General features: G+C 47.4%; 1 protein-coding gene across 1 annotated transcript in view; it reads left to right on the forward strand.

Moving 5' to 3' along the window:
* Positions 1-27110, forward strand: part of LOC139581679 (ephrin-B1-like) — a 140368-nt gene that overhangs the window by 45822 nt on the left and 67436 nt on the right. The window contains exon 2 of the mRNA XM_071411691.1: positions 25725-26002. Coding sequence (XP_071267792.1) covers positions 25725-26002 — 278 coding nt within the window. The remainder of the gene's footprint in view (positions 1-25724; positions 26003-27110) is intronic.

Genomic DNA, 27110 nt, shown 5'->3' on the forward strand with positions numbered 1-27110 from the left:
TAGAGAGAGACACGGAGACAGAGAGCTAGAGAGAGACACGGAGACAGAGAGCTAGAGAGAGACACGGAGACAGAGAGCTAGAGAGAGACACGGAGACAGAGAGCTAGAGAGAGACACTGAGACAGAGAGCTGGGGAGAGAGACACTGAGACAGAGAGCTGGGGAGAGAGACACGGAGACAGAGAGCTAGAGAGAGACACGGAGACAGAGAGCTAGAGAGAGAGACACGGAGACAGAGAGCTAGAGAGAGACACTGAGACAGAGAGCTAGAGAGAGAGACACGGAGACAGAGAGCTAGAGAGAGAGACACAGAGACAGAGAGCTAGAGAGAGACACGGAGACAGAGAGCTAGAGAGAGAGACACGGAGACAGAGAGCTAGAGAGAGAGACACGGAGACAGAGAGCTAGAGAGAGAGACACGGAGACAGAGAGCTAGAGAGAGAGACACGGAGACAGAGAGCTAGAGAGAGACACGGAGACGGAGAGCTAGAGAGAGACACGGAGACGGAGAGCTAGAGAGAGACACGGAGACAGAGAGCTAGAGAGAGTCACCGAGACAGAGAGCTAGAGAGAGACACGGAGACAGAGAGCTAGAGAGAGACACGGAGACAGAGAGCTAGAGAGAGACACGAAGACAGAGAGCTAGAGCGAGAGACACGGAGACAGAGAGCTAGAGCGAGAGACACGGAGACAGAGAGCTAGAGCGAGAGACGGAGACAGAGAGCTAGAGAGAGACACGGAGACAGAGAGCTAGAGAGAGTCACCGAGACAGAGAGCTAGAGAGAGTCACCGAGACAGAGAGCTAGAGAGAGACACCGAGACAGAGAGCTAGAGAGAGACACGGAGACAGAGAGCTAGAGATAGACACGGAGACAGAGAGCTAGAGAGAGACACGGAGACAGAGAGCTGGAGAGAGAGACACGGAGACAGAGAGCTAGAGAGAGACACCGAGACAGAGAGCTAGAGAGAGACACGGAGACAGAGAGCTAGAGAGAGAGACACGGAGACAGAGAGCTAGAGAGAGACACTGAGCTAGAGAGAGAGACACGGAGACAGAGAGAGAGACACGGAGACAGAGAGAGAGACACGGAGACAGAGAGAGAGACACGGAGACAGAGAGAGAGACACGGAGACAGAGAGAGAGACACGGAGACAGAGAGAGAGACACGGAGACAGAGAGAGAGACACGGAGACAGAGAGAGAGACACGGAGACAGAGAGAGAGACACGGAGACAGAGAGCTAGAGAGAGAGACACCAAGACAGAGAGCTAGAGAGAGACACCAAGACAGAGAGCTAGAGAGAGACACCGAGACAGAGACCTAGAGAGAGACACCGAGCTAGAGAGAGAGACACGGAGACAGAGAGCTAGAGAGAGAGACACGGAGACAGAGAGCTAGAGAGAGAGACACGGAGACAGAGAGCTGGAGAGAGGCACCGAGACAGAGAGCTAGAGAGAGACACGGAGACAGAGAGCTAGAGAGAGAGACACCGAGACAGAGAGCTAGAGAGAGACACAGAGACAGAGAGCTGGAGAGAGACACGGAGACAGAGAGCTGGAGAGAGACACGGAGACAGAGAGCTAGAGAGAGACACGGAGACAGAGAGCTAGAGAGAGACACGGAGACAGAGAGCTAGAGAGAGACACCGAGACAGAGAGCTGGAGAGAGACACGGAGACAGAGAGCTGGAGAGAGACACGGAGACAGAGAGCTAGAGAGAGACACGGAGACAGAGAGCTAGAGAGAGACACGGAGACAGAGAGCTAGAGAGAGACACGGAGACAGAGAGCTAGAGAGAGACACGGAGACAGAGAGCTAGAGAGAGACACGGAGACAGAGAGCTAGAGAGAGACACGGAGACAGAGAGCTAGAGAGAGACACGGAGACAGAGAGCTGGAGAGAGACACGGAGACAGAGAGCTGGAGAGAGACACGGAGACAGAGAGCTGGAGAGAGACACGGAGACAGAGAGCTAGAGAGAGACACGGAGACAGAGAGCTAGAGAGAGACACGGAGACAGAGAGCTAGAGAGAGACACGGAGACAGAGAGCTAGAGAGAGACACGGAGACAGAGAGCTGGAGAGAGACACCGAGACAGAGAGCTAGAGAGAGACACTGAGACAGAGAGCTGGAGAGAGACACCGAGACAGAGAGCTGGAGAGAGACACCGAGACAGAGAGCTGGAGAGAGAGACACGGAGACAGAGAGCTAGAGAGAGACACCGAGACAGAGAGCTGGAGAGAGAGACACGGAGACAGAGAGCTAGAGAGAGACACGGAGACAGAGAGCTAGAGATAGACACGGAGACAGAGAGCTAGAGAGAGACACTGAGACAGAGAGCTGGAGAGAGAGACACGGAGACAGAGAGCTAGAGAGAGACACCGAGACAGAGAGCTAGAGAGAGACACGGAGACAGAGAGCTAGAGAGAGAGACACGGAGACAGAGAGCTAGAGAGAGACACTGAGCTAGAGAGAGAGACACGGAGACAGAGAGAGAGACACGGAGACAGAGAGAGAGACACGGAGACAGAGAGAGAGACACGGAGACAGAGAGAGACACGGAGACACAGAGAGAGACACGGAGACAGAGAGAGAGACACGGAGACAGAGAGAGAGACACGGAGACAGAGAGAGAGACACGGAGACAGAGAGAGAGACACGGAGACAGAGAGAGAGACACGGAGAGAGAGACACGGAGACAGAGAGAGAGACACGGAGACAGAGAGAGAGACACGGAGACAGAGAGCTAGAGAGAGAGACACCGAGACAGAGAGCTAGAGAGAGACACCAAGACAGAGAGCTAGAGAGAGACACCGAGACAGAGACCTAAAGAGAGACACCGAGCTAGAGAGAGAGACACGGAGACAGAGAGCTAGAGAGAGAGACACGGAGACAGAGAGCTAGAGAGAGAGACACGGAGACAGAGAGCTGGAGAGAGGCACCGAGACAGAGAGCTAGAGAGAGACACAGAGACAGAGAGCTAGAGAGAGAGACACCGAGACAGAGAGCTAGAGAGAGACACCGAGACAGAGAGCTAGAGAGAGACACCGATACAGAGAGCTGGAGAGAGGCACCGAGACAGAGAGCTAGAGAGAGACACCGAGACAGAGAGCTGGAGAGAGACACCGAGACAGAGAGCTGGAGAGAGACACCGAGACAGAGAGCTGGAGAGAGACACGGAGACAGAGAGCTAGAGAGAGAGACACGGAGACAGAGAGCTAGAGAGAGACACCGAGACAGAGAGCTGGAGAGAGAGACACGGAGACAGAGAGCTGGAGAGAGACACGGAGACAGAGAGCTAGAGAGAGACACGGAGACAGAGAGCTAGAGAGAGACACGGAGACAGAGAGCTGGAGAGAGACACCGAGACAGAGAGCTGGAGAGAGACACGGAGACAGAGAGCTGGAGAGAGACACGGAGACAGAGAGCTAGAGAGAGACACGGAGACAGAGAGCTAGAGAGAGACACGGAGACAGAGAGCTAGAGAGAGACACGGAGACAGAGAGCTAGAGAGAGACACGGAGACAGAGAGCTAGAGAGAGACACGGAGACAGAGAGCTAGAGAGAGACACGGAGACAGAGAGCTGGAGAGAGACATGGAGACAGAGAGCTAGAGAGAGACACGGAGACAGAGAGCTAGAGAGAGACACGGAGACAGAGAGCTAGAGAGAGACACGGAGACAGAGAGCTAGAGAGAGACACGGAGACAGAGAGCTAGAGAGAGACACCGAGACAGAGAGCTGGAGAGAGAGACACGGAGACAGAGAGCTAGAGAGAGACACCGAGACAGAGAGCTGGAGAGAGAGACACGGAGACAGAGAGCTAGAGAGAGACACGGAGACAGAGAGCTAGAGAGAGACACGGAGACAGAGAGCTGGAGAGAGACACCGAGACAGAGAGCTAGAGAGACACTGAGACAGAGAGCTGGAGAGAGACACCGAGACAGAGAGCTGGAGAGAGAGACACGGAGACAGAGAGCTAGAGAGAGACACCGAGACAGAGAGCTGGAGAGAGAGACACGGAGACAGAGAGCTGGAGAGAGACACCGAGACAGAGAGCTAGAGAGAGACACCGAGACAGAGAGCTGGAGAGAGGCACCGAGACAGAGAGCTGGAGAGAGAGAGGAAATAGAGACTCAAATTAAAATGTCATGTACCTTTTCCCATAACACAGATTTGCCATTGATTTCATGGCATCTGAAATTGTTTGGGGATGAATTATTGGTTGTAAAATTAGATTATTTCAAAGAGGCCTAAACTCGTGATGATGGTGAGATTGGGAATAGGAACCTTTTAAACATAATTTAAGAATGTGTTATTTATCAAGTGGCTGAGGCTGAATGGAAGATGGGTACAGAGACAGACAACATGGTTATGGGTTGGTACAGACAGAGACAGACAGCGTTGCTATGGGTTGGTACAGACAGAGACAACATGGTTATGGGTTGGTACAGACAGAGACAACATGGTTATGGGTTGGTACAGACAGAGACAACATGGTTATGGTTTGGTACAGACAGAGACAACATGGTTATGGGTTGGTACAGACAGAGACAACATGGTTATGGGTTGGTACAGACAGAGACAACATGGTTATGGTTTGGTACAGACAGAGACATACAGAATGGTTATGGGTTGGTACAGACAGAGACAGCATGGTTATGGGTTGGTACAGACAGAGACAGACAGCATGGTTATGGGTTGGTACAGACAGAGACAGCATGGTTATGGGTTGGTACAGACAGAGACAGACAGCATGGTTATGGGTTGGTACAGACAGAGACAGACAGCATGGTTATGGGTTGGTACAGACAGAGACAGACAGCATGGTTATGGGTTGGTACAGACAGAGACAGACAGCATGGTTATGGGTTGGTACAGACAGAGACAGACAGCATGGTTATGGGTTGGTACAGACAGAGACAGACAGCATGGTTATGGGTTGGTACAGACAGAGACAGACAGCATGGTTATGGGTTGGTACAGACAGAGACAACAGAATGGTTATGGGTTGGTACAGACAGAGACAGAATGACTATTGGTTGGTACAGACAGAGACAGAATGACTATGGGTTGGTACAGACAGAGACAGAATGACTATGGGTTGGTACAGACAGAGACAGACAGCATGGTTATGGGTTGGTACAGAGACAACATGGTTATGGGTTGGTACAGACAGAGACAGACAGCGTTGCTATGGGTTGGTATAGACAGAGACAACATGGTTATGAGTTGGTACAGACAGAGACAGACAGCGTTGCTATGGGTTGGTACAGACAGAGACAGACAGCGTTGCTATGGGTTGGTACAGACAGAGACAACATGGTTATGGGTTGGTACAGACAGAGACAACATGGTTATGGTTTGGTACAAACAGAGACAGACAGCGTTGCTATGGGTTGGTACAGACAGAGACAGCGTTGCTATGGGTTGGTACAGACAGAGACAGCGTTGCTATGGGTTGGTACAGACAGAGACAACATGGTTATGGGTTGGTACAGACAGAGAAATACAGAATGGTTATGGGTTGGTACAGACAGAGACAACATGGTTATGGGTTGGTACAGACAGAGACAACATGGTTATGGGTTGGTACAGACAGAGACAGACAGCGTTGCTATGGGTTGGTACAGACAGAGACAGACAGCGTTGCTATGGGTTGGTATAGACAGAGACAACATGGTTATGGGTTGGTACAGACAGAGACAACATGGTTATGGGTTGGTACAGACAGAGACAACATGGTTATGGGTTGGTACAGACAGAGACAGCATGGTTATGGGTTGGTACAGACAGAGACAACATGGTTATGGGTTGGTACAGACAGAGACAGCATGGTTATGGGTTGGTACAGACAGAGACAGACAGCATGGTTATGGGTTGGTACAGACAGAATGGCTTAGAAAAACAGACATTATCTGAAATGTCCCTTAAATAGCCCTCAACAAGTGGTTAGTACACTGTTACAAGGAGAGATATTTAGTTTCCTCGGGTTGGGTTGCTGAACACGTGAGAATCTCCCCCAGGTCATACATGTTCCTCAGAGAGACCAGTGGGAACATGCGTGTGGGAAGACAGGTATGGACATGTCTGTGAGAGAGGCAGGGTAGTGTGTGTCTCTGTGTGTAGGGGGAAGACAGGTATGGACATGCCTGTGAGAGAGGCAGGGTAGTGTGTGTCTCTGTGTGTAGGGGGAAGACAGGTATGGACATGTCTGTGAGATAGGCAGGGTAGTGTGTGTCTCTGTGTGTAGGGGGAAGACAGGTATGGACATGTCTGTGAGATAGGCAGGGTAGTGTGTGTCTCTGTGTGTAGGGGGAAGACAGGTATGGACATGTCTGTGAGATAGGCAGGGTAGTGTGTGTCTCTGTGTGTAGGGGGAAGACAGGTATGGACATGTCTGTGAGATAGGCAGGGTAGTGTGTGTCTCTGTGTGTAGGGGGAAGACAGGTATGGACATGTCTGTGAGATAGGCAGGGTAGTGTGTGTCTCTGTGTGTAGGAGGAAGACAGGTATGGACATGTCTGTGAGAGAGGCAGGGTAGTGTGTGTCTCTGTGTGTAGGGGGGTAGGCTAGGTATGGCTATAAGGAATCTGTCCTTCATAGTTCTCCGGAAAGCAGGTGTGTGTCAGAGGTCAGGTGTGTGTGTGTGTGTGTGTGTGTGTGTGTGTGTGTGTGTGTGTGTGTGTGTGTGTGTGTGTGTGTGTGTGTGTGTGTGTGTGTGTGTGTGTGTGTGTGTGTGTGTGTGTGTGTGTGTGTGTGTGTGTGTGTGTGTGTGTGTGTGTGTGTGTGTGAAAAAGAGAGAGGTCGGGGATGGCTACAGGGCAGAACGTGTTCTAGAACACCATGTATTACATGTATCCCAGCAGCACTGTAGGCAGGTTATGTAAACTATTGGTTTGTGAAAAGGAAAATAATACCTGCAGAATGAGTCTTTATTATTAAGAGGTTATGGGTTGGTACAGACAGAGAAACATGCTCCCAGAGTTTTAACACACCCTCTGTCAGTCTTTATTATTAAGAGGGACAGACTGTAATGCACCCTCTGTCGGTCTTTATTATTAAGAGGGACAGACTGTAATGCACCCTCTGTCAGTCTTTATTAGGAAGAGGGACAGACTGTAATGCACCCTCTGTCAGTCTTTATTATTAAGAGGGACAGACTGTAATGCACCCTCTGTCAGTCTTTATTAGGAAGAGGGACAGACTGTAATGCACCCTCTGTCAGTCTTTATTAGGAAGAGGGACAGACTGTAACCCACCCTCTGTCAGTCTTTATTATTAAGAGGGACAGACTGTAATGCACCCTCTGTCAGTCTTTATTAGGAAGAGGGACAGACTGTAACGCACCCTCTGTCAGTCTTTATTATTAAGAGGGACAGACTGTAATGCACCCTCTGTCAGTCTTTATTAGGAAGAGGGACAGACTGTAATGCACCCTCTGTCAGTCTTTATTATTAAGAGGGACAGACTGTAATGCACCCTCTTTCAGTCTTTATTAGGAAGAGGGACAGACTGTAATGCACCCTCTGTCAGTCTTTATTATTAAGAGGGACAGACTGTAATGCACCCTCTGTCAGTCTTTATTATTAAGAGGGACAGACTGTAATGCACCCTCTGTCAGTCTTTATTAGGAAGAGGGACAGACTGTAATGCACCCTCTGTCAGTCTTTATTAGGAAGAGGGACAGACTGTAACCCACCCTCTGTCAGTCTTTATTATTAAGAGGGACAGACTGTAACCCACCCTCTGTCAGTCTTTATTAGGAAGAGGGACAGACTGTAACGCACCCTCTGTCAGTCTTTATTAGCAAGAGGGACTGTAAAACATGCTCCCAGGTTCAGACCAGCCTGTCAGAGCTGAAGGTTTTCTGCCCAAGATTGATGATGACCCCTCTCTCTCTCTCTCTCTCTCTCTCTCTCTCTCTCTCTCTCTCTCTCTCTCTCTCTCTCTCTCTCTCTCTCTCTCTCTCTCTCCTAGCTCCCCCTCTCTCTCCTAGCTCCCACTCTCTCTCTCTCTCTCTCTCTCTCTCTCTCTCTCTCTCTCTCTCTCTCCTAGCTCCCCCTCTCTCTCCTAGCTCCCACTCTCTCTCTCTCTCTCTCTCTCTCTCTCTCTCTCTCTCTCTCTCTCTCTCTCTCTCTCTCTCTCTCTCTCTCTCTCTCTCTCTCTCTCTCTCTCTCTCTCTCTCATAGCTTCCTCTCTTGTTCTTTTCCCTTCCCTTTGTTCTGCAACATGTTTTAGTTTGTCTCCAACACTCAAAGCTTTCCTGCTGTAGCTGGCTTGTGTTAACACGTGTTTAACCATCACGTACGGTATACCTTACACACACATCCATGAAATATAGATTTGACTTTGCTTTGAAGACAAAACGTTCCCCCTAAAACTTGAAACAGGAGGTCTCATCCACAGTCAAACCGACATATAAATGCTCTGACTACCACAATCCTCTCTGTTCCATGTACAGATGTAGGATCATAATCTGATCACCCTGTTGCACGAGAACTTTCCTGTAAAACTTGTTGTGTATTTGAGGTTTAAAAAGGTTTCTGAAGTTTGTAGTTTTCACTTAGAAATGTCAGACTTGATTTTCCCTCATGAAAAATGTATTAATAATTAACATTTCCTGTTGCTGCAGGACTATTTTCCTGCTGTAGCAAACTGGATCAAATTAGGATCCTACATCCGTATGGTATGAAAATCATTCTCATTTTCATTGATTGTTGGACTGGTTGAGAAGTAGCCAGGGCTTTGCCAGTGTCCTTGATTGATTTGACACATTGCAGAAAGTTGTTCTCCCTCAGAAGTAGTTTCAGACTGTTCAGATGCCTGTGTTGGCCCATCTCAGGGGCAACGTCCCAAATTGAATCCCATCCCCTACATAGTGCACTACTTTTGACCTGAGCCCGGGTCAAAGGTAGTGCACTATATAGGGAATAGGGTGCACTTTGGGACATACACACTGTAGTGCCGATGTCCTCTGGTTCACCATACAGCTGGGAAGGTTTGATAATCATTATCATTCTTTCTTTCGTTTCTGGGAGTGAAATGTTGTCCAGTGAATATGAGAGATGCTATTGTTCCTCCCTGCAAGGCTATCCTGTTCTCTCTCTTGGCTGCTGTGGTCTGATTAGAACCTTGGATCTGGGTCCAACTCGCTGCCCTGAGAGAATCCACCCCAATCCAGAACCAGCCTCCCTCTGAGCCTTCTGGTATTCTCTTTCTCTTTCTCTTGCTCACACACAAACACGCACGCACGCACGCACGCACGCACGCACGCACGCACGCACACACACACACACACACACACACACACACACAGTGAGTGGTTGTGGCTAGGCTGGTTTGGCTGCCGAGAAGAGAGATCTTTACTGAGCATGCAGTGTCCATCTGTGGCTGAGCCTTTGTTATGGGAGGCAGCTGGCTGAGTGTCTGTGTGTGTGTGTGTGCGTGAAAAAGAGAGTGTGAGGGTGTGTGTGTTGCTGCGATAGGAGGAGGAACGGGGGAAGAATGAGCTCTCTGTGTGTGAGGGTCACAGAGAGACCTCATGACCAATACTATACTCTCTGACTGAAACAGGCCTAAACTCCCTCCCTCCCTCCCTCCCTCCCTCCCTCCCTCCCTCCCTCCCTCCCTCCCTCCCTCCATATCTTTCGCTCTCGCTCTATATATACAGTGAGGGAAAAAAGTATTTGATCCCCTGCTGATTTTGTACGTTTGCCCACTGACAAAGAAATGATCAGTCTATAATTTTAATGGTAGGTTTATTTGAACAGTGAGAGACAGAATATCAACAAAAAAATCCAGAAAAACGCATGTCAAAAATGTTATGAATTGATTTGCATTTTAATGAGGGAAATAAGTATTTGACCCCTCTGCAAAACATGACTTAGTACTTGGTGGCAAAACCCTTGTTGGCAATCACAGAGGTCAGACGTTTCTTGTAGTTGGCCACCAGGTTTGCACACATCTCAGGAGGGATTTTGTCCCACTCCTCTTTGCAGATCTTCTTCAAGTCATTAAGGTTTTGAGGCTGACGTTTGGCAACTCGAACCTTCAGCTCCCTCCACAGATTTTCTATGGGATTAAGGTCTGGAGACTGGCTAGGCCACTCCAGGACCTTAATGTGCTTCTTCTTGAGCCACTCCTTTGTTGCCTTGGCCGTGTGTTTTGGGTCATTGTCATGCTGGAATACCCATCCACGACCCATTTTCAATACCCTGGCTGAGGGAAGGAGGTTTTCACCCAAGATTTGACGGTACATGGCCCCGTCCATCGTCCCTTTGATGCGGTGAAGTTGTCCTGTCCCTTTAGCAGAAAAACACCCCCAAAGCATAATGTTTCCACCTCCATGTTTGACGGTGGGGATGGTTTCTTGGGGTCATAGGCAGCATTCCTCCTCCTCCAAACACGGCAAGTTGGGTTGATGCCAAAGAACTCCATTTTGGTCTCATCTGACCACAACACGTTCACCCAGTTGTCCTCTGAATCATTCAGATGTTCATTGGCAAACTTCAGACGGGCATGTATATGTGCTTTCTTGAGCAGGGGGACCTTCCGGGCGCTGCAGGATTTCAGTCCTTCACGGCATAGTGTGTTACCAATTGTTTTCTTGATGACTATGGTCCCAGCTGCCTTGAGATCATTGACAAGATCCTCCTGTGTAGTTCTGGGCTGATTCCTCACCGTTCTCATGATCATTGCAACTCCACGAGGTGAGATCTTGCATGGAGCCCCAGGCTGAGGGAGATTGACAGTTCTTTTGTGTTTCTTCCATTTGCGAATAATCACAGAAACTGTTGTCACCTTCTCACCAAGCTGCTTGGCGATGGTCTTGTAGCCCATTCCAGCCTTGTGTAGGTCTACAATCTTGTCCCTGACATCCTTGGAGAGCTCTTTGGTCTTGGCCATGGTGGAGAGTTTGGAATCTGATTGATTGATTGCTTCTGTGGACAGGTATCTTTTATACAGGTAAGAAACTGAGATTAGGAGCACTCCCTTTAAGAGTGTGCTCCTAATCTCCGTTCGTTACCTGTATGAAAGACACCTGGGAGCCAGAAATCTTTTTGATTGAGAAGGGGTCAAATACTTATTTCCCTCATTAAAATGCAAATCAATTTATAACATTTTTGACATGCATTTTTCTGGATATTTTTGTTGTTATTCTGTCTCTCACTGTTCAAATAAACCTACCATTAAAATTATAGACTGATAATTTCTTTGTCAGTGGGCAAACGTTCTGTAACGGCTGTCCTCCTCCCTCTCTTCATAAGAAGAGGAGGAGTAGTGATCGAACCAAGGCGCAGCGGGTTGTGAATACATGATGAATTTTATTTTAAATAAACAAAACTAACAAACACGAAAACGAACTATACTTGAAAATGATACAAAATAACAAAACGAAAGTAGACAGACCTGAACGACGAACATACATAAACACGAGAACGCACGAACAGGGAAAAATAGCCTACATGAAATGAACAAACCGTAACAGTCCCGTATGGTGCGACAAACACTGACACAGGAGACAACCACCCACAAACAAACACTGTGAACAGCCTACCTAAATATGACTCTCAATTAGAGGAACGCCAAACACCTGCCTCCAATTGAGAGCCATACCAGGCAACCCTAAACCAACATAGAAACAGATAACATAGAATGCCCACCCAAACTCACGTCCTGACCAACTAACACACAAAACTAAACAGAAAACAGGTCAGGAACGTGACACGTACAAAATCAGCAGGGGATCAAATACTTTTTTCCCTCACTGTATATATATATATATCCCTCTGTGTTTACCTGAGGAAAGCTGTTCCTCATTTGATAATGATTGAGGCAGGTCACATTAATTTTATGTGTTTGTTGTGTGTGCTGTCAGTTTGTGACTGTTTGGGATGAGATGAGTCACGCTGAATGGGATTTTCACTGCATGCCAACTAGAGTGAGTTAACAGAATCCTCTACATCTGATAGATAGATAGTGAGTTAACAGAATCCTGAACCTCTGAGAGATAGATAGTGAGTTAACAGAATCCTCTACCTCTGAGAGATAGATAGTGAGGTAACAGAATCCTCTACCTCTGAGAGATAGAGTGAGAGATACAGTGTCTGTATTGCCACTTATAAAGCAACAGAGTATGCAGCGTATTCAATCTGGGCTGTGTCTGTGACGGTCCGGGCTGTGTCTGTGACGGTCTGTGACGGTCTGGGCTGTGTCTGTGACGGTCTGGGCTGTGTCTGTGACGGTCTGGGCTGTGTCTGTGACGGTCTGGGCTGTGTCTGTGACGATGTGGGCTGTGTCTGTGACAGTGTGGGCTGTGTCTGTGACAGTGTGGGTGGGCTGTGTCTGTGACAGTGTGGGTGGGCTGTGTTTGTGACAGTGTGGGCTGTGTCTGTGACAGTGTGGGCTGTGTCTGTGACAGTGTGGGTGGGCTGTGTTTGTGACAGTCTGGGCTGTGCCCTTTGTGGTTCAGGGTGTTTATAGTCGGTCAGGGTGTTTATAGGCCGTCAGGGTGTTTATAGGCCGTCAGGGTGTTTATAGGCCGTCTGGGTGTTTATAGTCCGTCAGGGTGTTTATAACCCGTCTGGGTGTTTATAGGCCGTCAGAGTGTTTATAGGCCGTCAGGTGTTTATAGGCCGTCAGGTGTTTATAGGCCGTCAGGGTGTTTATAGTCCGTCTGGGTGTTTATAGGCCGTCTGGGTGTTTATAGGCCGTCTGGGTGTTTATAGTCCGTCTGGGTGTTTATAGGCCGTCTGGGTGTTTATAGGCCGTCAGGGTGTTTATAGGCCGTCAGGGTGTTTATAGTCCGTCAGGGTGTTTATAGGCCGTCTGGGTGTTTATAGGCCGTCTGGGTGTTTATAGGCCGTCTGGGTGTTTATAACCCGTCTGGGTGTTTATAGGCCGTCAGGGTGTTTATAGTCCGTCAGGGTGTTTATAGGCCGTCTGGGTGTTTATAGTCCGTCTGGGTGTTTATAGGCCGTCAGGGTGTTTATAGTCCGTCAGGGTGTTTATAGTCCGTCAGGGTGTTTATAGGCCGTCTGGGTGTTTATAGGCCGTCTGGGTGTTTATAGGCCGTCTGGGTGTTTATAGGCCGTCTGGGTGTTTATAACCCGTCTGGGTGTTTATAGTCCGTCAGGGTGTTTATAGTCCGTCAGGGTGTTTATAGGCCGTCAGGTGTTTATAGGCCGTCTGGGTGTTTATAGGCCGTCTGGGTGTTTATAGGCCGTCAGGTGTTTATAGGCCGTCTGGGTGTTTATAGGCCGTCTGGGTGTTTATAGGCCGTCAGGTGTTTATAGGCCGTCTGGGTGTTTATAGGCCGTCAGGCGTTTATAACCCGTCAGGGTGTTTATAACCCGTGAGGGTGTTTATAACCCGTCTGGGTGTTTATAGGCCGTCTGGGTGTTTATAGGCCGTCTGGGTGTTTATAGGCCGTCTGGGTGTTTATAGGCCGTCAGGGTGTTTATAGGCCGTCAGGTGTTTATAGGCCGTCAGGGTGTTTATAGGCCGTCAGGGTGTTTATAGTCCGTCAGGGTGTTTATAGGCCGTCTGGGTGTTTATAGGCCGTCTGGGTGTTTATAGGCCGTCGGGGTGTTTATAGGCCGTCGGGGTGTTTATAACCCGTCGGGGTGTTTATAGGCCGTCAGGGTGTTTATTGGCCGTAAGGGTGTTTATAGATGGAGATAACCTTTATGGTTCAGGTCTGTACAATAGAAAGGGTTTCCATGTGTTGTGTTGTACAACAGGGCTGACACATTGGCATAGTAGATGATAGCAGTGAAGTGATAATTGGTGACAAAACACTTTTCATGGAGAGATAATTACTGGAGCTGTTAGAGAGGAGAATAGAGAGAGTGTGTGTGTGTGTGTGTGTGTGTGTGTGTGTGTGTGTGTGTGTGTGTGTGTGTGTGTGTGTGTGTGTGTGTGTGTGTGTGTGTGTGTGTGTGTGTGTGTGTGTGTGTGTGTGTGTGTGTGTGTGTGTGTGTGTGTGTGTGTGTGTGTGTGTGTGTGTGTGTGTGTGTGTGTGTGTGTGTGTGTGTGTGTGTGTGTGTGTGTGTAGAATAGTGTACCTGTATCTGGCTCCAGTTGGCATGTTCCTGTAGTTGGCCAGTTCCTGTAGTTGGCATGTTCCTGTAGTTGGCCAGTTCCTGTAGTTGGCCAGTTCCTGCAGTTGGCAGGTTCCTGTAGTTGGCAAGTTCCTGTAGTTGGCCAGTTCCTAAAGTTGGCATGTTCCTGTATGTAGCAAGTTCCTGTAGTTGTTATGTTCCTGTAGTTGGCAACTTCCTGTAGTTGACATGTACCTGTAGTTGGCAAGTTCCTGTAGTTGGCATGTTCCTGTAGTTGGCAAGTTCCTGTAGTTGGCAAGTTCCTGTAGTTGGCAAGTTCCTGTAGTTGACAAGTTCCTGTAGTTGACAAGTTCCTGTAGTTGGTAGGTTCCTGTAGTTGGCAGGTTCCTGTAGTTGGCAGGTTCCTGTAGTTGGCAAGTTCCTGTAGTTGGCAAGTTCCTGTAGTTGGCAAGGTCCTGTAGTTGCAGACTAATTGGTCTTTCTGAACAATGATAATGAATTCTAATTGATATAAGGGCTGTTCATGCTGCTTCAAAAGGCTGAGATTCAGGCTGAGACAGGGTGTGTTTGAGTGAGAGAGAGTGAGAGAGTGAGAGAGAGAATCCCCATACTTTAATGAAGACAGCTTCTCCATCCTAGAGGGGGAGATCAACCATTTCCACTCTATTCAATTAGTCAAAACAGGAACATTTTACATCTGGCTAGAAATTAATAAGGAAATTATCTCAACAGAGAAAAATGTCCTCATGTGTGCTCCCTATATCCCCCCAATTGAATCTGTAGTTCATTTTCAGGACTTTTAATGTTGTTTCTAATGCCTTCTGTTTTTCCTCAGCTGTTCATCTGCTTTATTTGGAATTCATTGATACTGTAGACTAGAGTAAGGTAATGAATGATATGTGTAATATGCAATTGGTGCATTTCAGTTGAGCTTATTCTGTCACGATCGTCGTAATAACATTTAGACGAAAGCGCAGCGTGAAATCGGTTCGACATTTTATTAGAAGTGAACCGCACAAAATACAATAAAGAGCAAACCACACGTGAAGTTATGGAGTGCTCACAGGCAACTACACATGGCTGCCTATATATGATCCCCAATCAGAGACAACGATAAACAGCTGCCTCTGATTGGGAACCAGACCAACATAGAAATATAACAACCTAGATTACCCACCCTAGTCACATCCCGACCTAACCAACATAGAGAATATAAAGGCTCTCTATGGTCAGGGCGTGACATATTCAGTAGTACTTGGAAACGAAACATTTTTGCCACACTCACACACACCTATTCACATCGGAGTCACAGTGTATCAATCACTAGGCAACCAACTGCCTACAGTAGGAAACAGGTGTTATCAATCACTAGGCAACCAACTGTCTACAGCAGGAAACAGGTGTTATCAATCACTAGGCAACCAACTGTCTACAGCAGGAAACAGGTGTTATCAATCACTAGGCAACCAACTGTCTACAGTAGGAAACAGGTGTTATCAATCACTAGGCAACCAACTGTCTACAGCAGGAAACAGGTGTTATCAATCACTAGGCAACCAACTGTCTACAGCAGGAAACAGGTGTTATCAATCACTAGGCAACCAACTGTCTACAGTAGGAAACAGGTGTTATCAATCACTAGGCAACCAACTGTCTACAGTAGGAAACAGGTGTTATCAATCACTAGGCAACCAACTGCCTACAGTAGGAAACAGGTGTTATCAATCACTAGGCAACCAACTGTCTACAGCAGGAAACAGGTGTTATCAATCACTAGGCAACCAACTGTCTACAGCAGGAAACAGGTGTTATCAATCACTAGGCAACCAACTGTCTACAGCAGGAAACAGGTGTTATCAATCACTAGGCAACCAACTGTCTACAGTAGGAAACAGGTGTTATCAATCACTAGGCAACCAACTGTCTACAGCAGGAAACAGGTGTTATCAATCACTAGGCAACCAACTGCCTACAGTAGGAAACAGAATTATCAATCAGCCATGTATATCACACATGACACGTGTCACGGCCCCATGATAGTTTAAATTACAATAAACATAACATTATCATCCAGTAGAACTGTAAAAAGCGTGATATATCATTGGAGGTTTGGAAACAAGTGCTTTCATAAACGCATGGCGCGGTCTTCTTTTCACACGAACATTGTAAAGTAAGTTTTCTCTCAGTGAACCATTCCTAATGAATTTTGTTTATTTAAATATTGAATATGATTGTCCAACATCAGTTTTCTAATTTCTTCATTTTGTGGCCGACTAGAGTGTCCTCTTTCCACTGCTGTGGTGCTGAATCGCAGCGGGATGGCGAGTGGGCCGGTCCGGTCATGGCTAGAAAGGATGAGGAGTGGGGCGCGCCCGGTCATGGCTAGAAAGGATGAGGAGTGGGGCGCGCCCGGTCATGGCTAGAAAGGATGAGGAGTGGGGCGCGCCCGGTCATGGCTAGAAAGGATGAGGAGTGGGGCGCGCCCGGTCATGGCTAGAAAGGATGAGGAGTGGGGCGCGCCCGGTCATGGCTAGAAGGGATGAGGAGTGGGGCGCACCCGGTCATGGCTAGAAGGGATGGGGAGTGGGGCGCGCCCGGTCATGGCTAGAAGGGATACAACCCTAACCCTTTTCCTAACCTTTACCTAATGCTCCTAACCTTTACCTAATGCTCCTAACCTTTACCTAATGCTCCTAACCTTTACCTAATGCTCCTAACCTGTTGCGTTAATTCTCCTAACCTGCTGCGTTAATTCTCCTAACCTGCTGCGTTAATTCTCCTAACCTGCTGCGTTAATTCTCCTAACCTGCTGCGTTAATTCTCCTAACCTGCTGCGTTAATTCTCCTAACCTGCTCCGTTAATTCTCCTAACCTGCTGCATTAATTCTCCTAACCTGCTGCATTAATTCTCCTAACCTGCTGCGTTAATTCTCCTAACCTGCTGCTTTAATTCTCCTAACCTGTTACGTTAATTCTCCTAACCTGCTGCGTTAATTCTCCTAACCTGCTGCGTTAATTCTCCTAACCTGCTGCGTTAATTCTCCTAACCTGCTGCGTTAATTCTCCTAACCTGCTGCATTAATTCTCCTAACCTGCTGCGTTAATTCTCCTAACCTACTGCGTTAATTCCATACAACCTTTCATGTTGGTATAAAGCACATGGTTCTACTTTACAAGCTAATTTCTATTCTGTTAAGATGAATGACAGTAATGTAAATGTGATTTTGAGTACCGTGGGAGGATGCCCTAATGCTATACACACCCAATGCATATGGATGTCTGGTAAATTTCCCAAATGTCAGGTAAATTAAAATCTTGCCGGTCATTATGTCCGGTGCCAAATTTTCCGAACGGAAACCCTGGTACACGCACATGTGTGTGAAAGAGTTAATGAATGAAGGAAGGGTGAAAAGATGGGGGGGGGGGCAGGACGATGGAGAAAGAAAGCGAGAAAGGGGTGGTCAGCTTCAAAGCCTCATGTTGCTATGGTAACTTGTTTATGCCTCACGCTTGCATCTTGTAGATCCTATTAGCGACTGATGGAGTCCTTAACACAGAGTCCATTCTGATCATTTAATCATCTCATCACATTAACACAGAGTCCATTCTGATCATTTTAACATCTCATTTAGGATTTATCCTTTCTATTCCTCCCACTCCTAGTACATGAAGACATCTGGTAATTCCTCTATCCAAATAGAATAGGAATGAAGGCTGGGAATCTCTTCTCTCTCTGTATCTCTCTCTGACAGCGAGTCGTTTAGAAGTCTAATGAGCTGAGTGATGATAGAATGTACATAAGGTGGCAGGGAGTACACACTCTGAGAGAGAGAGAGAGAGAGAGAGAGAGAGAGGGTGGGAAGGGAGAGAGAGGGTGGGAAGGGGGAGAGAGGGTGGGAAGGGAGAGAGGGGGTTGGAGAGAGAGGGGGTGGAGAGAGCTAGGGGAGTGGAGAGAGAGAGCGAGGGGGGTGGAGAGAGAGAGAGGGTGGGGTGGGGAGAGAGGTGGGGGGTGGAGAGAGAGGTGGGGGGTGGAGAGAGGGATGGGAGAGAGAGAGGTTGGATTGGGAGAGAGAGGGGTGGGTGGGGAGAGAGGGGGAATGGGGGAGAGAGAGAGGGGGAATGGGGTGGAGAGAGGTGGGGGGTGGAGAGAGAGATGGGGATGGGAGAGAGAGGTGGGGGGTGGAGAGAGAGAGGTTGGATTGGGGGAGAGAGGGGAGGGTGGGGAGAGAGGGGGAATGGGGGAGAGAGAGAGAGGGGATGGGGAGAGAGAGGTGAGGGGTGGAAATAGAGAGGATGGGGCGAGAGAGAGGGGGGGTGGCAGAGAGAGGGGGGTGTAGAGAGAGAGAGAGGGGATGGGGAGAGAGAGATGGTGGGTAGAAAGAGAGAGGGGATGGGGAGAGAGGGGAGTGGAGAGAGAGAGAGAGAGGGGATGGGGAGAGAGGGGAGTGGAGAGAGAGAGGGGATGGGGAGAGAGAGAGAGAGAGGGGATGGGGAGAGAGGGGAGTGGAGAGAGAGAGGGGATGGGGAGAGAGAGAGAGAGAGGGGATGGGGAGAGAGAGATGGGGGGTAGAAAGAGAGAGGGGATGGGGAGAGAGAGATGGGGGGTAGAAAGAGAGAGGGGATGGGGAGAGAGGGGGGTGGAGAGAGAGAGAGGGGATGGGGAGAGAGAGGGGGGTGGAAAGAGAGAGAGAGAGGATGGGGATAGAGAGGGGGGTGGAAAGAGAGAGAGAGAGGATGGGGGGTAGAAAGAGAGAGGGGGGTGGAGAGAGAGAGAGGGGATGGGGAGAGAGGGGGGTGGAGAGAGAGAGAGGGGATGGGGAGAGAGAGGGGGGTGGAAAGAGAGAGAGAGAGGGGATGGGGAGACAATAATGGTGTTCCAAATAAAGGTCCAGTTGCCAGGACTACAAATACAAATTCCATCTAGACACCGTTGCCCTAGAGCACACAAGAAACTATACATACCTCGGCCTCAGTACCTCGACATCAGTGCCACAGATAACTTCCACAAAGCTGTGAACGATTTGAGAGACAAAGCAAGAAGGGCATACTATGCCGTCAAAAGGAACATAAAATTCAACATACCAATTAGGATCTGGCTAAAAATACTTAAATCAGTTATAGAACCCATTGCCCTTTATGGTTGTGAGGTCTGGCGTCCACTCACCAACCAAGAATTCACAAAGTGGGACAAACACCAAATTGAGACTGCATGCAGAATTCTGCAAAAATATCCTCCTTGTACCACGTAAAACACCAAATAATGCATGCAGAGCAGAATTAGGCCGATACCCACTAATTGTCAAAATGCAGAAAAGAGACGTTAAATTCTACAACCACCTAAAAGGAAGCGATTCCTAAACCTTCCATAACAAAGCCATCACCTACAGAGAGATGAACCTGGAGAAGAGTCCCCTAAGCAAGCTGGTCCTGGGGCTCTGTTCACAAACAGACCTCACAGAGCCCCAGGACAGCAACACAATTAGACCCAACCAAATCATGAGAAAACAAAAAGATAATTGCTTGACACATTGGAAAGAATTAACAAAAAAACTGAGCAAACTAGAATGCTATTTGGCCCTAAACAGAGAGTACACAGTGGCAGAATATCTGACCTCTGTGACTGACCCAAACTTAAGGAAAGCTGTGACTATGTACAGACTCAGTGAGCATAGCCTTGCTATTGAGAAAGGCCGCCGTAGGCAGACCTGGCTCTCAAGAGTAGACAGGCTATGTGCACACTGCCCACAAAATGAGGTGGAAACTGAGCTGCACTTCCTAACCTCCTGCCCAATGCATGACCATATTAGAGACACAGATCCACAAAGAATTTGAAAACAAACAACATACATAAACTAGTACTTTAACCATTTGCATATTGTTACAGCGCAGTATATAGCCATAATCTGACATTTGAAATGTCTTTATTCTTTTGGAACTTCTGTGAGTGTAATGTTTACTGTTACTTTTTATTGTTTATTTCACTTTTGTTTATTATCTGTTTCACTTGCTTTGGCAATGTTAACATGTGTTCCCTATCCAAATAAAGCCCCATGAATTGAAGAGAGAGGGCGAGAGAGAGGGCGAGAGAGAGGGCGAGAGAGAGAGGGCGAGAGAGAGAGGGCGAGAGAGAGAGAGAGAGAGAGAGAGAGAGAGAGAGAGAGAGAGAGAGAGAGAGAGAGAGAGAGAGAGAGAGAGAGAGAGAGAGAGAGAGAGAGAGAGAGAGAGAGAGAGAGAGAGAGAGAGAGAGAGAGAGAGAGAGAGAGAGAGAGAGAGAGAGAGAGAGAGAGAGAGAGAGAGAGAGAGGTCTCTGTATCCCCTGATGTCCTGTTAAACCATGAAGGTTCAGTATAAACAACAAATGCTTCTCGCTCCTCTAAATCCTCAAATCTGCTGCCATGGTCAGATCTCATCTACTGATAGTAACGCTACTGCCCATGAACACACACACACGGTGCATCAGGCTGTCTGGTTTAATGTGCTGGCTAACCGGGACTGTACCCTGTTGACATTATAAACCCAAATAGAGTCCAGAACAATGGTTCAGCCTGTCTGGCCCGAGCAGACCGCACTCTCAGCTCTTTACTCTTTATCACAGGGTCAAGGTTCAGGCTTTTCAAATTACAGATTGTGTTTTTAACATTTTGTCATTCACCTCCTCTCTGGTTCTAATGCTTGCTATACTGTCCAAGGCCATTACCCCAGAATCCTGGCATCATCATGAGAAACCAGTTTTATCATTTTAGAGGTCTGTGGAATCTACCCACTTAAAGAAAAGGAATGAACTGGAACCCAACCTGAACGTCCTGACAGTGACCGTGTCCCTATTCCCTATGTAGTGCACTACTTTTGACCAGGTCCCTATTCCCTATGTAGTGCACTACTTTTGACCAGGTCCCTATTCCCTATGTAGTGCACTACTTTTGACCGTGTCCCTATTCCCTATGTAGTGCACTACTTTTGACCAGGTCCCTATTCCCTATGTAGTGCACTACTTTTGACCAGGTCCCTATTCCCTATGTAGTGCACTACTTTTGACCAGGTTCCTATTCCCTATGTAGTGCACTACTTTTGACCAGGTCCCTATTCCCTATGTAGTGCACTACTTTTGACCAGGTCCCTATTCCCTATGTAGTGCACTACTTTTGACCAGGTCCCTATTCCCTATGTAGTGCACTACTTTTGACCAGGTCCCTATTCCCTATGTAGTGAACTACTTTTGACCAGGTCCCTATTCCCTATGTAGTGCACTACTTTTGACCAGGTCCCTATTCCCTATGTAGTGCACTACTTTTGACCAGGTCCCTATTCCCTATGTAGTGCACTACTTTTGACCAGGTCCCTATTCCCTATGTAGTGCACTACTTTTGACCAGGTCCCTATTCCCTATGTAGTGCACTACTTTTGACCAGGTTCCTATTCCCTATGTAGTGCACTACTTTTGACCAGGTCCCTATTCCCTATGTAGTGCACTACTTTTGACCAGGTCCCTATTCCCTATGTAGTGCACTACTTTTGACCAGGTCTCTATTCCCTATGTAGTGCACTACTTTTGACCAGGTTCCTATTCCCTATGTAGTGCACTACTTTTGACCAGGTTCCTATTCCCTATGTAGTGCACTACTTTTGACCAGGTCCCTATTCCCTATGTAGTGCACTACTTTTGACCAGGTCCCTATTCCCTATGTAGTGCACTACTTTTGACCAGGTCCCTATTCCCTATGTAGTGCACTACTTTTGACCAGGTCCCTATTCCCTATGTAGTGCACTACTTTTGACCAGGTCCCTATTCCCTATGTAGTGCACTACTTTTGACCAGGTTCCTATTCCCTATGTAGTGCACTACTTTTGACCAGGTCCCTATTCCCTATGTAGTGCACTACTTTTGACCAGGTCCCTATTCCCTATGTAGTGCACTACTTTTGACCAGGTCTCTATTCCCTATGTAGTGCACTACTTTTGACCAGGTTCCTATTCCCTATGTAGTGCACTACTTTTGACCAGGTTCCTATTCCCTATGTAGTGCACTACTTTTGACCAGGTCCCTATTCCCTATGTAGTGCACTACTTTTGACCAGGTCCCTATTCCCTATGTAGTGCACTACTTTTGACCAGGTCCCTATTCCCTATGTAGTGCACTACTTTTGACCAGGTCCCTATTCCCTATGTAGTGCACTACTTTTGACCAGGTCCCTATTCCCTATGTAGTGCACTACTTTTGACCAGGTCCCTATTCCCTATGTAGTGCACTACTTTTGACCAGGTCCCTATGTAGTGCACTACTTTTGACCAGGTTCCTATTCCCTATGTAGTGCACTACTTTTGACCAGGTCCCTATTCCCTATGTAGTGCACTACTTTTGACCAGGTCCCTATTCCCTATGTAGTGCACTACTTTTGACCAGGTCCGTATTCCCTATGTAGTGCACTACTTTTGACCAGGTCCCTATTCCCTATGTAGTGAACTACTTTTGACCAGGTCCCTATTCCCTATGTAGTGCACTACTTTTGACCAGGTCCCTATTCCCTATGTAGTGCACTACTTTTGACCAGGTCCCTATTCCCTATGTAGTGCACTACTTTTGACCAGGTCCCTATTCCCTATGTAGTGCACTACTTTTGACCAGGTCCCTATTCCCTATGTAGTGCACTACTTTTGACCAGGTCCCTATTCCCTATGTAGTGCACTACTTTTGACCAGGTCCCTATTCCCTATGTAGCGCACTACTTTTGACCAGGTCCCTATTCCCTATGTAGCGCACTACTTTTGACCAGGTCCCTATTCCCTATGTAGTGCACTACTTTTGACCAGGTCCCTATTCCCTATGTAGTGCACTACTTTTGACCAGGTCCCTATTCCCTATGTAGTGCACTACTTTTGACCAGGTCCCTATTCCCTATGTAGTGCACTACTTTTGACCAGGTCCCTATTCCCTATGTAGTGCACTACTTTTGACCAGGTCCCTATTCCCTATGTAGTGCACTACTTTTGACCAGGTTCCTATTCCCTATGTAGTGCACTACTTTTGACCAGGTCCCTATTCCCTATGTAGTGCACTACTTTTGACCAGGTCCCTATTCCCTATGTAGTGCACTACTTTTGACCAGGTCCCTATTCCCTATGTAGTGCACTACTTTTGACCAGGTCCCTATTCCCTATGTAGTGCACTACTTTTGACCAGGTCCCTATTCCCTATGTAGTGCACTACTTTTGACCAGGTCCCTATTCCCTATGTAGTGCACTACTTTTGACCAGGTCCCTATTCCCTATGTAGTGCACTACTTTTGACCAGGTCCCTATTCCCTATGTAGTGCACTACTTTTGACCAGGTCCCTATTCCCTATGTAGTGCACTACTTTTGACCAGGTCCCTATTCCCTATGTAGTGCACTACTTTTGACCAGGTCCCTATTCCCTATGTAGTGCACTACTTTTGACCAGGTCCCTATGGGCCATTCTTGGGAACAGGGTACCATGTGGAGGCATTTACAGACATCAAATCAAACTGTATTTGTCACATGCGCCGAATACAACAAGTGTTGACCTTACCGTTAAATGCTTACTTACAAGCCCTTAACCAACAGTGCAGTTCAAGAAAGAGTTAAGAAAATATTTACCAAATAAACTAAAGTAAAAAATAATAAGAAGTAAGACAATAAAATAACGAGGTTATATACAGGGGGTACCGATACCGAGTCAATGTGCGGGGGTACAGGTTAGTCGAGGTAATTTGTAGATGTACAGTTGAAGTCGGAAGCTTACATACACCTTATCCAAATACATTTAAATTCAGTTTTTCCCAATTCCTGACATTTAATCCTAGTAAAAATTCCCTGTCTTAGGTCAGTTAGGATCACCACTTTATTTTAAGAATGTGAAATGTCAGAATAATAGTAGAGATAATTATTTATTAAATCTTCTATTTCTTTCATCACATTCCCAGTGGGTCAGAAGTTTACATACACTCAATTAGTATTTGGTAGCATTACCTTTACATTTGTATCCTTCCACAAGCCTTCCACAAGCTTCCACAAGCTTGTATCCTTCCACAAGCTTCCCACAATAAGTTGGGTGAATTTTGGCCCAATCCTCCTGACAGAGCTGGTGTAACTGAGTCAGGTTTGTAGGCCTCCTTGCTCGCACACGCTTTTTCAGCCACTCCAATACCTTGACTTTGTTGTCCTTAAGCCATTTTGCCACAACTTTGGAAATATTCTTGGGGTCATTGTCCATTTGGAAGACCCATTTGCAACCAAGCTTTACTTCCTGACTGATGTCTTGAGATGTTGCTTCAATATATCCACATAATTTTCCAGCCTCATGATGCCATCTATTTTGTGAAGTGCACCAGTCCCTCATGTAGCAAAGCACCCCCACAACATGATTCTGCCACCCCCGTGCTTCACGGTTGGGATGGTGTTCTTCGGCTTGCAAGCATCCCCCTTTTTCCTCAAAACATAACGATGGTCATTATGGCCAAACAGTTCTATTTTTGTTTCATCAGACCATAGGAAATTTCTCCCAAAATTACGATCTTTGTCCCCATGTGCAGTTGCAAACCGTAGTCTGGCTTTTTTATGGCGGTTTTGGAGAAGTGGCTTCTTCCTTGCCAAGCTGCCTTTCAGGTTATGTCGATATAGGACTCGTTTTACTGTGGATATAGATACTTTTATACCTGTTTCCTCCAGCATCTTCACAAGGTCCTTTGCTGTTGTTCTGGGATTGATTTGCACTTTTCGCACCACAATACATTCATCTCTAGGAGACAGAACGCATCTCCTTCCTGAGTGGTATGACGGTTGCGTGGTCCCATGGTGTTTATACTTGCGTACTATTGTTTGTACAGATGAACGTGGTACCTTGGCTGATTTCGTTTGATTTTTCAATGATGTCATGCAAGGAGGCACTGAGTTTGAAGGTAGGCCTTGAAATACATCCACAGGTACACCTCCAATTGACTCAAATTATGTCAATTAGTCTATCAGAAGCTTCTAAAGCCATGACATCATTTTCTGGAATTTAAAGGCACAGTCAACTTAGGGTATGTAAACTTCTGACCCACTGGAATTGTGATACAGTGAATTATAATTGAAATAATCTGTCTGTAAACAATTGTTGGAAAAATGACTTGTGTAATGCACAAAGTAGATGTTCGGGTAGAGGGGTGGTCATCTACCCAGACATCTTATGTCTCTTCTCCTCCCCTCAGGTTCCTGTCAGGTAGAGGGGTGGTCATCTACCCAGATATCTTATGTCTCTTCTCCTCCCCTCAGGTTCCTGTCAGGTAGAGGGGTGGTCATCTACCCAGATATCTTATTAACACTCTTCTCCTCCCCTCAGGTTCCTGTCAGGTAGAGGGGTGGTCATCTACCCAGACATCTTATGTCTCTTCTCCTCCCCTCAGGTTCCTGTCAGGTAGAGGGGTGGTCATCTACCCAGATATCTTATGTCTCTTCTCCTCCCCTCAGGTTCCTGTCAGGTAGAGGGGTGGTCATCTACCCAGATATCTTATTAACACTCTTCTCCTCCCCTCAGGTTCCTGTCAGGTAGAGGGGTGGTCATCTACCCAGACATCTTATGTCTCTTCTCCTCCCCTCAGGTTCCTGTCAGGTAGAGGGGTGGTCATCTACCCAGATATCTTATTAACACTCTTCTCCTCCCCTCAGGTTCCTGTCAGGTAGAGGGGTGGTCATCTACCCAGACATCGGGGACAAGCTGGACATTATCTGCCCCAAGGCTGAGCCAGGACGAGACTATGAGTTCTATAAGCTGTACCTGGTCAGGAGGGAGCAGGCGGAGGGGTGCAGCACGGTCATGGACCCCAACGTACTGGTCAACTGTAACAAGCCAGAGAAGGACATCAAGTTCACCATCAAGTTCCAGGAGTTTAGTCCCAACTATATGGGCCTGGAGTTTAAGAAGAATATGAATTACTACATTACATGTGAGTACTGAATAAAGCTTTATAAAGTTGAGCCAAGAGTAGGAGAAAAACTCTACCTCTTTTTCCTTTACCCCAAGCTTTGACTATGTACAGACTCAGTGAGCATAACCTTGCTATTGAGAGCATAGCCTTGCTATTGAGAGCATAGCCTTGCTATTGAGAGAGGCCGCCGTAGGCAGAGCTGGCTCTCAGGAGAAGACAGGCTATGTGCACACTACCCACAAAATGAGGTGGAAACTGAGCTGCACTTCCTAACCTCCTGCCAAATGTATGACCATATTAGAGACACATATTTCCCTCAGATTACACAGACCCACAAAGAATTCGAAAACAAACCCATTTTGATGAACTCTCATATCTACTGCGTGAAATACCACAGTGTGCCATCGCAGCAGCAAGATTTGTGACCTGCTGCCACAAGAAAAGGGCAACCAGTGAAGAACAAACACCATTGTAAATACAACCCATATTTATGTTTATTTATTTTCCCTTTTGTACTTTAACTATTTGCACATCATTACAACACTGTATATATACATAATATGACATTTGAAATGTCTTTATTCTTTTGGAACTTCTGTGAGTGTAATGTTTACTGTTACTTTTTATTGTTTATTTCACTTTTGTTTATTATCTATTTCACTTGCTTTGGCAATGTTAACATATTTTTCCCATGCCAATAAAGCCCTTAAATTTAAATATAAAAATTGAGTTCAGCTTGAAGCTCTCCCCCCTCCTCCCTCTCTCATTGGGGGAGAGAGAGTTCAGCCCTCCCCCCTCCTCCCTCTCTCATTGGGGGAGAGAGAGTTCAGCCTGTAGCCCTCCCCCCTCCTCCCTCTCTCATTGGGGGAGAGAGAGTTCAGCCCTCACCCCTCCTCCCTCTCTCAGTGGGGGAGAGAGAGGTCAGCCTGTAGCCCTCCCCCCTCCTCCCTCTCTCAGTGGGGGAGAGAGAGTTCAGCCCTCCCCCCTCCTCCCTCTCTCAGTGGGGGAGAGAGAGTTCAGCCTGTAGCCCCCCCCCCTCCTCCCTCTCTCAGTGGGGGAGAGAGAGGTCAGCCTGTAGCCCCCCCCTCCTCCCTCTCTCAGTGGGGGAGAGAGAGGTCAGCCTGTA

This window comes from Salvelinus alpinus, chromosome 7 (genome assembly GCF_045679555.1).
Source record: "Salvelinus alpinus chromosome 7, SLU_Salpinus.1, whole genome shotgun sequence".
Classification (NCBI taxonomy): domain Eukaryota; kingdom Metazoa; phylum Chordata; class Actinopteri; order Salmoniformes; family Salmonidae; genus Salvelinus; species Salvelinus alpinus.